Source organism: Neopsephotus bourkii, unplaced genomic scaffold (assembly GCF_033783945.1).
Source record: "Neopsephotus bourkii isolate Nb327-2 ecotype Australia unplaced genomic scaffold, CSIRO-AGI_Nbou_v1 NB_1120, whole genome shotgun sequence".
Lineage (NCBI taxonomy): Eukaryota > Metazoa > Chordata > Aves > Psittaciformes > Psittacidae > Neopsephotus > Neopsephotus bourkii.
In genome coordinates, this window is record NW_026901606.1 from 2,383,034 (window position 1) to 2,395,879 (window position 12,846).

The 12,846-nt window shown below is 36.9% G+C and overlaps 1 protein-coding gene across 2 annotated transcripts in view; it reads left to right on the plus strand.

The window, feature by feature from the left end:
• Positions 1 to 12,846, plus strand: part of CACNA2D3 (calcium voltage-gated channel auxiliary subunit alpha2delta 3) — a 457,261-nt gene that overhangs the window by 293,642 nt on the left and 150,773 nt on the right. For both annotated transcript variants that reach the window (XR_009726818.1, XM_061362402.1), the window contains exons 12-13: positions 2,209 to 2,287; positions 9,692 to 9,825. Coding sequence is in view for 1 of the 2 variants with exons in the window: in XM_061362402.1 (XP_061218386.1) it covers positions 2,209 to 2,287; positions 9,692 to 9,825 (213 nt within the window). In the remaining variant the exon portion in view is untranslated. The remainder of the gene's footprint in view (positions 1 to 2,208; positions 2,288 to 9,691; positions 9,826 to 12,846) is intronic.

Genomic DNA, 12,846 nt, shown 5'->3' on the forward strand with positions numbered 1-12,846 from the left:
TTCTCGCATCATGACTTTTTTTCTGTGTAATTAGCTTTGAACATAATTAAAGTATGTCTATTTTGTGAATGTGAGACCCAATTAGGTATTGAATAAAATGTTCTGGAGCATATATTTTGTTGTGTAAAGCTTTTTATTGGTGATAATAGAGTTTCTGTAAAAACAGTTTTGATCATGATGATTCTATTAAGTATACTGATAAAAAGGTAAAAGAGTTTTAGTTTACTTACTATTTTTAGTGTTACAGTATGGAGTTAGTGATTTTCTTTCTTCTCATCCATAAAGATAGCCCATGTTTGCAGTTACAAATTGTAATTTTCCCTTCCTAATGTAATTTGTTTTATCCTCAAAATAATAAAAAATAGAACAAGTTCATTAGAAATTTGACTGATTCTCAATAGGAAATCAAATTTTTCATCTCTTGTGTAAAATATTGCTGATTTCATAGAATCATTTAGATCAGAAGGAACTTCATCTTGTCCAACCCTCTGCTCAGAGCAGGTGAAGTTAGATCAGGCTGCTCAGGAACTGTTTGGTCAGAGTTTTAATGCCTCCCAGGATGCAGTTTCTGCATCAGCTCTGAGCAATCTTTTCTAATATTTTATCACCCTCATGACAAAAATGTTTTTCCTTATAGTGAGTCAGAATTGTTTAGGACATTTTTCTGACATTTGTCCCTTGCTGTATTACCCTCTTAGACTCTTCTTGAAGGTGGATGCTGTCCTTTCCAGTATGTCAACGTCTTGTATGGGGGAATCCAAAACTGAGCTCAGTGGTGCAGATATGTTTTTTTTCGGTGGAATAGAAGAGAATGATTGCTTTGTATTTGTTTTACTAATATACCAGTATGCACTTGGCCACATTTACCAGGACAGATCATTAGGGAATGGGTAAAAAGTTGTCGAAGTTAGGCGCATGGAATAAGAAACATATGCCTTAGCATGGTAAGAGCTGCAGAGTGTAGAATATGGGCTTTAGCTGTACCTGTCAGGTGCTGTTCCCAGTTCTCTTGCTGGGAGCTTAGATGGATCAAGTGAGGCTCAGTATGCTTCATCTTACCCAGCTATATCAGATGGTAGGTATGGAACTGTCGGGTTTCTAGATGGAATATGCTGAGACCCCGGACTATGATTTCTTTGCTCAGCACACACCTATGGTGGTTACAGACCCAAGCTGAACAGGTGGGCTGTGAGTGCCACACAAACTTGTATTAGTGAGGTACAGGAAGCTCTGGACAAGATGCTTCTGTTCCATTCTCTGTTTATCTAGCTAAAACCTACTCAATTATCTTTGCTGCAGTTTCCCATGTATAAAATAGGGTTGAGAGCAGAAGGTATGGTATAGAAAATGCTGTCATCAGCTTCCTGTGAGGGCAGATTGGTAAATTTTTTTTTTTAAATGTAAGTATTATAATATGGAACTGGGGAGTCCAGACAAACACATGTTATCATATCAAGGCCTTCCTTGCATCTAGCATTTCCAAAATGTGCCCTTATCTGCCAAGACATTTTATCTGGGTGGAATTATAAGGCACACATCATTTTTCTAGGATTCCTGGACAAAGGTTTATAGGTCTGTGTGCATGTACATGCATAGACCAACTGTGCAGCTTTTTGTACAGACATTTCTACCTCTGAAAGGTGGCAACCCGGCACACAATTCCGCTGTTTATCACTTGATAGCACAGTGCCGCCTGGGCAAGTGCCAAGTGGGTACCTGCCTCTAAGTTGACAAAGATACTGTACCTTATGGACCTTGGAAACTGAGGGGAATTTGCTCTCCTGGTGTTTCAGATCCTTTACCTACAGAAGTATCTGCTAATTAAGTGCCTCTTCTTCCACACTGCAGCAATTTTCTCAACTCATAAGTGAATATTATATTTGTCTGGAAAGTGCAGTTTTGCTTTGTGCCTCAGTGGTTTTAGTTTATTGTCACTTTAACCATTTAACCATAACTTTAGTTAAATATCAGATATTAAAAACATCCAAAGAGATCAGCCGTTCTCTTACATTGAACAAAAGCCACATTTTGTTATTAGAAGACATTACTGGTAAAGATTTTTTTTTTTTAACCTACTGTGCTGTTTAACCAGTAATACTTTCTTTAAAAGAGCCTATCCATATGAATTACGCATCTGTATCTGAAGTTTCACTGTATAAGATTTAAATGCAGTATTAATTGACTTGATCTTTTGTGTTGTGCTCTCAGGTTCGTATTTTTACCTATCTGATTGGAAGAGAAGCTGCCTTTGCTGATAACCTGAAGTGGATGGCCTGTGCTAACAAAGGTTAGTTAACCTTCAACTGTGAAAGCCGGGTTTTCAAAACCCTATTACTGAGCCTTCCTGCGTACATGATCCTTCTGCAGATATGGTATCACTGACAACTAATCAGAGAGGATGGGTTGTTTTTTTCCGGGAAAGGAAAAGACTTACTTGTCTCATAGCATACAATTAAAAAACATTAAACCCCCCTCCTCCAAAACACAACCAAAACAAAAAAAAAAAAACAACCAAAAAACCCACAAAAAATTAAATGCATTTTCTACAAAGCTTTTAAAATTTGTGATTTTAATTTTTTGTTCAGAGAACAAATTTTAAAGCATTACTTCCACTATAGCTGTTATTACTCAGAGTCAGTTGGATTCCTAAGGAACTGACAGTGTAAGTGAAAAAAACAGGTTTATATTCTTTAAGGAAGGCGCATTACACGTGAACAATGCTGACTGAAAAGCTAAAGTAAAAGACTGACTAACATAAGTAAGAGCAATCTGAAAAAAGCCCAACAAACAAAACCCTTATTAGTCTTCAGGTTTTCCTTTTCCTTTCCTCTTGGAAAAAACAAATGTTCTTTTTTTTTCCTTTGTGCCACATTACATTATGATGAATTGCATCAGGTGCTATCCATTTAGTCATTATTTCTTTAACTACTGTTATGTCCAGCTGATGGAAATTACTCAGCTTGAAGTCTTGTCTTAATCAGCTAATATTACACCATAATTTAGTTTAAATAATAGTATAAGAATTCCTTTGAAGCATCTTTTTTGAAGGCAATTTAATCAACAAAATCTGTTAGGTTTTTAGTCCAGCTCTACAGATTCATAAGGATCTAAGTACAGCAACTCAGAAATTAGGACCAGGCAATACAGATTGCCTTAGCAGATCATCTGGTCCATGTCTTCCTTATTCCCAGAGGGGGAAAAGTGGTCACCTTTGTCATTCTTCAGGACTACTTTGTTATTTTCAGAGCCATGTTGTCAGAATCTTACCCATATGAATCAGTTAAACAGATTAATGAGTGTTTCTTCTATGGGTCCCCCCCATCCCCTCCCAGTTTAATAGTTACAATATCTGCTCTCTGACAGCTTACAGTGCAAAAAATCGTTACCACTAATCAGTAATTAAATACAAAAGTGTCTATAGCTTTGAAAATCAGTTGGAAACAGCGTCAGTCACTGTCGCACAGTATGGATTTAGGTCTTCTTCTTACAGTTTTCAGCTACAGCTTGTCCATTTTTTATCAGTGAAATGAAGGATTACAGCACAACAGATGAGGAGTGTAGTAATGGTGGTTTAAAGATTGGCTGAATGGCTGGACTGCGGTTCACTACTAGCATGGGTGGGCCAAAGTATGTTGCTGCCACTGAGGGTCAGCGACCTTAAAATCAATTTTCCTTGCAGTGATTTTCCCCTTGGAAGCATAACATAGATGAAGGCTGTTTGCAGGTTTCCAGCTGACTGGACTGTGGACAGCAGTCCTTTCCTTCAGAATGGGTCACAGGGGAAACTCATACCACCTTGCAGGACTTCTTTAGCTTCTAGATTCTGATGGTGAAACCTTGAAAAATCCTAAGCATGTCTTTCTGTTACATTTTTTTGTACAAGTAGAGCATATCTAGCGGGACTTGGCTTAATGAAGGAAAGCAATAAACCATTTTAAATACATTAAAACATTCCAGAACCCAAAAGTCCCTCTAGAGCGGTCTGTGAAATTTGTAGTGATTTCATCTTCTGTATCGTAAGCAAGTGCACACAAAGGAGAAGAATAAAGATTTACTAAGATTCTGAAGTGAACAAAAGTAAAAGTTTCCTACTGCTTAGTGTGCATGTGCCAGATTTTAAAGTAAGCAGGCAATACTTTTCCTCAGCAGTCACTTCCAACAGAAAGCTGTAAAGATAGATGGGAGTTGATGCATTACTTACAAAACAGCCAGGATTAATTTTTTTCCCCAGTAAAATTATCTATTTCATTAGTAATTTGACAGCCTGTTTTTATTATGAATCATCAGTGTGGCTGGCGTATTGTAAAATGGACAAAGGAGAAGATTCATCAGTGCAAAGGAGCAGAGGCTGAGAAAGCAAGGTAGAGAAAAGTGCTTGGCATACTGGAGGCTGGACCGTGGCTCTTTAACTGCCAGCAGAGGACAGATCAGCCCTGAGGCAAATTGTGCCCCAGCTGTAGTCATTTATAGACTATTGTATTAGCAGAGGAGAGCTTCCTACAGGAAGCTCCAGTCACATCCATTCCCATTATTAGCATGACCCCAGCACCTCATGTGCTGTGGGCTCTTGGGGGGTGGCAGGCAGCCAGTAACAGAGACTGTTCACCTGCTTGAGAGGCCCCTGAGGTGGAGGTCATGGTGGATTTTCCCTGGGAGTTTTACAGCTGCAGTAAAACAATGAATTCCTTCCTTAGTCCCTAGCAGAAAGGATTTTTTTAATTCTGATATTTTATTAGTTGCAAGAATATTGCATCTATTTTGCACAGTGTCCAGAAACCAAGAAGTGCTGCAATTCATGTAAAAATCCACTGTAGGCATTTGAAAAGCTGTGAGTCTAATGATGGACAGTTTAGAGAAAAACAAGCCATCCAAACACTTTGCAAGGACTGTGTAATACAGAAAGGCAGCCCGTTTGCAGAGCCTAAGTGTCTGTCTTTAACCACATTATTATACATATCTCACGATTGTTATTACCAAATCTTACCCATTTCCTTCACAATTTTTTTCCTGCTGGGGATGAGAAAAAATGAGTAGTGCTGACTGTAAGGGGCTCAAAGATGGCATAATTCACACACCAGGGAGCTGAGAAGCAGGTGTTAGAATGCAAAAACTTAAGCATGGGTTTGCTGCTATTGCTTCCATGGCTTCAGCATCTGTGCTAAAGAACTTCAGAGTAAGTGTTTATCGGATCATTAAACCTTGGTATAGGAAGAGTAAGGTTTTAAAATCCATGGGGTACCACCAATCTCTACATAAGAGATAAATTTAGCAGTGTAGAAAGCTAATTCTTGTGAGGTTTGTATTTGTTGCACAGAGCTACCATCATATGAATCATCAAAAAGTCTAAATATTCAGTGAAAATGAACAAAGAGAATGTTACCTAATGCTGTCCCTAGCTATAATATAGTAACGTTCGGTAGAGTTTTCTCATTAGAAGATTGAAAAAATAAACATCAGAACAGGCATTAAAAATACAGAAAATCTGAATTCACAGAATATAGGTAATTGCTCATGTTGCATGAGTTATGGACACTAAGATCATTGTAGATTCTTCTAATGCAAGCTAGAAAGCACAAACTATACTTATAAGGAGGGTAATCAGACAAAATGTTTAGTGCAGGGAAGGAGCTCTTCCCAGAAATTACAAATGAAACCCACCCTGAGATTACATTAGAAAAAAGCTAGAGGGAATATTCATAGTTATGTCTTATGACACCGTCTTCATTTAAGTCTTCTTTTACATATCTTTAACAGCAATTTTTACATTTCACTAAACTCAGTTCAAGCAACCTGGTTAAAAGGAATAGTTTCTAACACTCTTTCAACTTTTCATCTGTTGCAGCTTCAGATATGAATAAATCTGTGAATCACAGATATGATTAGAAAGATAGGATTTTTTCACCTAATCTCTTTTTCTTCCACTTGCTAACCTTTACTTTTTTTAACTGTCATACTCACTGGACAAGGAGGACTGTATGAATAGCCTTGCAACTACATGCACGCTAGTCTGCTACATGTTCTGATTTACCATCTGGCTGCTTCCAGATAGGATGCTCCGTGTCATTTCTTTCAATCTTGGAATAGTCACAGATTTTCACTTGTTTTTGAGGGCTTTATTTCTTTGCAAAGTTTATATGGAATTGATTCAGACTTATCTCATTTAATCTTTGGAAATTAGACTAAAAACTGTTTACTCTTGTACAGTTTAGAGATATGGTTTGCAAGTACTAAACCAAGAAATGAATGTCTTTAGCATGCTGCCTAGAGAATTCTGTGTAAGTTGTGATATTACAGCATGCATTTTCAGAAATACTACAGAGAGAAATATGTAATGTAATACACATCCATATGAGGAATACTTATAAGGGCACAAGTAGGTGTGTATGTTCTTGTTGGTTGTACTTGGTCCAGATGGATCTCTTCCCTTGAAAGGAAAAGAAGAAAAAAGATGTTTCAGCCTTATCAGTGTCTTGTATCATGTATAAACCCATATGGCACAACACTGAAATGTTTCAGATTGGCTTCTGTTTTCTGATTTTTTTTATTTTTATTTTTTTAGTAATCTATCTAAATTTTTTCATTTGAAAAACTCACATAAAAACATTTCAGGAGGCAATCAGAACTCATGCTCATTTTTCAGCAAGTTATTCTTTGTCTCAAAGGTAATTTACAGGCTGTGATTAAAGAATTTTCTAGGCATAGACATCCAGGAGCTTCTTAAATGAGTCTTTAAGCTTTTGATGACATAAAAAAGTGTTAACTAATTGTGATTTCAGCTTGTATGGATAAGAAAATACTGCTTGATTAAAAAAGACCTTTCTATCACCTTAGCTACAAGACAAATTTTTTCAAGCAGTTAATCTCCTCTGCCTTTGCAGACATTATTATCCTCATATATGTATTGTTTGAGTGCAGGTGTCCTGTTGTTCACTGCACACTAATCAGTGCAAGCAGATCTCTGCTCCAACTGTAATTTTGCACATTGATAGAAGTGCAAGTACCGGCATAGCATGCACTGAAAAGTGCATGGGCTCAGCACAACAAAGAGTATTGGAGTAGTGATAGAATCATAGAATAGATAGGGTTGGAAAGTACCTTAAGATTATCAAGTTCCATTAGCTCCCTGCCCTGGGCAGGGATGCCCTCATACTAGACCATGTCACTCAAGATTCTGTCCAACTGGTCTTGAACACTCCCAAGGATGGAGCATTTACCGCTTTGCTGGGCAGCCCGTTTCAGTACCTCACCACCTTCACAGTAAAGAACTTCTTCCTTATATCTAAGCTGAACTTCCCCTGTTAAAGTTTGAACTCATTACCCCTTGTCCTATAGCTACAGTCCCTGACGAAGAGAAGATTATGTAGAAAACTCTGAATCAAAACAGTGACTAAATCTGCTTTTTAAGGACAATTCAAAACTTGTGCATGGGCACAACTGAATGCATGTGGTTGGTAAAAGGACAAAAGGCAAGATGAGCGTATAAGTAGGTCGCCTGCTCTAAATCTCCTACAGAGAAATGAATAGAGTTCACATGGTGTTTCCCTTTAGTGTCTTAGTCTTCCCTTATGGCCACTGTACACTAGCCCAAGGTGGAGGCGGAAAGGCAAAAGGCCAATTAGTCTATTTGTGCTTCTGTTTAACTTTTTCTGAATTTCTGAGTGTCCTGTAGTCTTGAGTATGTAACTTGAGGCATATGAACTGTGCTGAATATGGTCTCTAAATATTGGCTCTCTTCTAAGCTTTCTGGAATGAGACACCAAATTCAGGCACTAAAGCTGCTTTAGAAAAATGTAGGCCATCACCTGTAAAATGAGTTATCCACACAGTATTTTGAATCCTTGATTGAAAGCGTTATAAATCACAGTGTGTATCTATAAATACATATATGTGTGTGTGTATATATATACATAAAACTTATGAGGTTCTCTATGTGAATAGCTAATATTGGGAAATAATCATATTTTGACTATGTATTGACATTAACACCAAATTAAAAGGACCAGGTAGTGAAGTGACCCTTATTACTCACAAGAGGGAGAAGCATGTACTCTGACTTGGGAGACTCAGCAGTCCCAAAATTGCAACAGGCAGCATTTCAGAAAGAGTAATGTATGCATTGCTTTTTTCCTGTAAGTGTTCTAAGCCAATAATTCATGAAAGCACGTTATAATTTTCTCACCACATACATAGAATTCTGCTTTCTCAAGTACATATTTCTTGACTAAACTTAATGTCAGTCATTTTACTCTATGGCTGGAAGAGCTTTCAGAATCTTAGACAAAAAAATATCCCTGCTCTGAAGCAAGAGTTAAAACTCGATAGTATATGTAGTAGTCAGTTAACATCCTCACACAAGTATACTCTTAATAGGAAAAATATAAAATTAAATTCCTTAAGCAGAATATTGACTATTTGAACAGTATAAATACTACACTATGATTATGAATCCTATATGAAAAATATTTGAGATCATATTATAACCAAATTAGCTTTGCAAAAAACCCCACAACCTATGCTTTTTCTTGTTAAGTTGAAAATAAGCACTAAGCTACTACTAAGACTCATTTAATTTTATAATTTCTGCTATAAAGTCTATTCTTACACTGTCTTAATTCATACATAAATGAAATGTATATAGAAACATCAGTTTTGTACTGCATGTATGATGGGCAGGTGTACTGAATCAGAAAGTTCTAACATTCAGACTACAAAGCACCCTTTTAATCTTGCTAAAATTGGCCCTGTCTGCAATAAGCATGGCTCAAAAGCTCTTTGCAGTTGTCATGTTTTCTGCTGTAGCTTAATATTCCAGCTCCACAAAAGTTGTGATCCTGTCAAATGACTAAAATTGTAGCAAGGCCTCTTTCATAAAAATTATATATTGGTCTTTCCTCATTAAAGTATATGAAGTGACACGTTTAAATACATCCTGATGAAACTGTGGCCTTGAAATTTGTCAGAAATTTGCATGATGTGGCTCCAGATGTCAAGTTTGTGATGTATGAAGGTACTTAACATCTCAGCACTGAAAAGGAAGTGGTGATAGCTTAAATAGCTGTGGCTTCTGCTGTTCTTAATGCTGTCAGGTTGTAGGAGATGTTTTAAAGGATTAACAGAGCTGTGATCACTAAGGCAAGCAATTCCAAATGTAGTCTACATTTTCTGTGACCTTACATTTGTAAATAACATATCGCTGTTATCTGATGTTTAGTCACATTCTGTAAGGATGATGAGCATTTTAGAGCATATGGGACTACTCTTTGGATACTGTAGACTTAATCTCTGATGTTTCTTGAAACTGGACGAACAGGATGAAACATTGTTGGACAAAATTAATACCAGTTCTAACTTTTAAAGTATGCGTCATTTACCCCATCTTCCCCCTATCCCCATCTTCTTTACCGTTAAACAACGGAAGTTTACTGAAAATAGAGCACTTAGGAAAGTCAGTGCAGTGGTTCATAGGGGTATTAGGAACACAGTGCAGGATTGGACAAAAGTTTCAGAGATTTCTGTTTTTACAATTAGTACTGTTTGAGACTGCTTCATATGAACCATTCCTTTTTTGCATTTCATTTTTTGAAATAAGCAAGCAGAAAACATAACAGGCCTAACCACATCATAATCCTTGTTGCAATCTTCCTTAATTTGTGTTGTCTGGTTTATAAGTCTGAATTGTGTGTTTTCACAGGGTTTTTTACTCAGATCTCTACCTTAGCTGATGTTCAAGAGAACGTCATGGAATATCTCCATGTTCTTAGCCGACCAAAGGTTATTGACCAAGAGCATGATGTAGTATGGACTGAAGCATATATTGACAGCACTGTAAGTCTGCATGATAAAGGATTTAATTTAGGCTAATTGCATATGATGAGGAACTGGGAACAAAACTGCTGTTGTAGAAACACTAGTTGTACATCTGATTCTGTTGCTGGAATGTGCTAATTCAGTGTTGATTTATCTATATTACAAGTACATAAGTGAAATTACAGAACTTTACCAGATATTTATACATTGTAAATCACATAAAAAATGAAACAAACATGAGTAACAGCATGATTTTAAAATTTATTACCTCCAAATGTATATTTAATAATCAAAAAATGGGCATCAAACAGAAATTTATTAGATTGAGTAACCATTTTTTCCTATATGGTTTAAAACATAGCAATGAATATGGCAACATAACACTATAGATTGACAAGAATTGGTATTTTTAGTATATAAAGGTGGCTCAATATTTAGGGGACAACTGTGATGTCTTCAGGAAGAATGGTAAGAAGAGTCTACCTTTCAAAGTTAATTGGGTGTGTGATATGCTAACAAAATCATCATAAGTGTCCAATCTGACATCCTTGTAAAAAAGTAGAGTTCACAGTATCACAGTATCACAGTATGTTAGAGATTGGAAGGGTCCTCAAAAGATCATCTAGTCCAATCCCCCTGCTGGAGCAGGAACACCTAGATAAGGTTACACAGGAACGTGTCCAGGCAGGTTTTGAATGTCTCCAGAGAAGGAGACTCCACAACCTCCCTGGACAGCCTGTTCCAGTGTTCTGTCACCCTCAAGAGTTGAAGAAGACCTTTCTGTTATGCACTGACTGAGTACTCTGAATACTTCTGTACTATTAGTGATAAATGATCAGATTTGTAGATAAAGGTTGCTCATTTCCATGGGCTGGTCTGAAATAGCTTTTTTTTTTTTTTTTCTGTTTGCTTTTTCTTCCTATGTTTATTTTGATCCAATTAAAATATTTTAGTTTGCATATTATTCACAGAACAAGAATTTGTAGCAAATATCTGTCATTTAGTACAAGTAATGCCAAGTGTTCAATTTAATGAATAGAAGAAAATAGATGACCAGTGGCAAAGCTGTTTTCGTTTTAAATTTTTACTTTCATGAATATGGGGCAAGGTTGGAGAATCTCACCAGCTTAATTTTAATATGAGTGTGTGTGTGTGTGTGTTTGTTTGTGGTGGTGTTTGTTCTGAGTCTGTAATGCATCTAGATGGTTTAGCTTTAAGTAAATACAAAAATATTCTAGGACAAAAATCCACCCTGGAAATAGTTTTGCCTCATTTTCACATTTGCTTAGGTCTTTTGTATTCTTCAGTTGGCTGTGGGTAACGTAAAATAAATAATAAAACTGCATTTATGAGGGAGAAACAGAAAGTTGCCTCAAAATAGTGCTTTGGAGGCAATTTACTTATCCCTGCTTACTTTTATTTTTTAAGGAACATATTAATTCAGTCTTCCCTTTGTTCTCTTTCTTCTACTGAAACATAAGGATGAGGCAAACAGAAACCACCTGTTATCGCTGTCCCTTCAGGGCATCCCATGAAGTCAGGAGATGACTACGAGAACCTACTTTTTATCTCTTGATTTTATATGCTTGAAGTAATCAATGTGTGTATGTGTTGAAGTGAGTTTGTGTATTTCCTAGAGAGAGTAGCAGGAGTTGATCCATGTAAGTGGTTTCTCCTTCTTTTGCTTATGAATATTGCATTGAAAGTGCTGCAAAATAATCTTCCTCCTTTCTTAACACCAAGTCCTCCCCTTTACCTAACAACAAAGAACAAAATGCTGTTTCAGAATTCATTTTACACTTTACTTTCTTTTTCACCTCATAATCTGTATTTCTTTGATCATTACAGGGAGAAAAATATTTGGAGAGGTTAGTCTAATTTTCAGTGATTCTCCTGTAGGTTATGGAAAGGCTAAGGAAAATGAACAGCTTAATGCTGTGTGAAATACTAAGTGAATACAGCAGGGGTGAGTAAATGCAAGTGAACTTAAAAACACTAGAGGGAGTGTAGAGAAGGAATCTTGAGAAAACAGGAAAATAGAAAACAGTGGAACTGCTACATTCTTGCATAAAGGAACTGTTTAAATCCAAACAAAACCTGTTTTACTGCAATAAAAATACTTCCAGGTTCTTTTCTTTCTCTTCTCAGTCTCTTGAGTAAAGCTGATTAATGTAACTATACACACTTGTAAGTGTATATGTATAGATACATACACACATATGTATACATGTGCACTAATATGCATGCTTACATGCAGACACATTTTTAAGTGTCTGGAAAATCCACTCAGGACCCTAATGGGTTGGATGCTATAAGAAGAGATTCAAAAATAGAATTCTCTGCTCTGCTTAGTTGCAAACTACCTTCCTCCTCCATCCCTCAAAAAACCTCATAGGCAATAGGATATATCATAGGATAAATTAGGGTAGGAGTGATATTTTCAGACAGATTCTTATGCCATCTCTAGTGCCTTGGCATTGAAAGTGGAATCTTAATAATTGTCTCCATCCCATAACTTGTTGATTTTCACAGACAATTTTTGTCCCTTCTCCTCCATTGCTGCTGCTTGGACCTTGACAAGTTAGAAATAGCAGCGTATTTCCAGACAGCTTAAATGTTCTTATCATCCAGCTGTGTCAAAACAGCCATGGCTAGATTCTCAGGGTTATATGTACATGGTTATAATCAGTGTCTGTGCCCTAACAGCATGCAGTATACTTCTCCATTCCCTTCTTGCCAAATATCAGAGCTAATTGCCCAGCTGTGCTGTTTCTGAGCAAGCAACATTAGGCTGGAACATACTGGGATCCAGACAGAAAGAAGCTGGACGGTAATAGTCTTAGGATACAAAACATTCCCCCTGATGCCCCAGCATGTTCTCATCCAGTATTTGTCCAGGAAAAAGTAATCTGTGAAAGCCAGAAGTTAGGTCATTTAAGTGTTTGATATCATTTAGGAATATTCCCAGAAGAATTTTGCTACTAAAACAAGGCATGTAATTCCTGCATCTGTTCACCTTTCCTGCAAGAGGATGTCTGC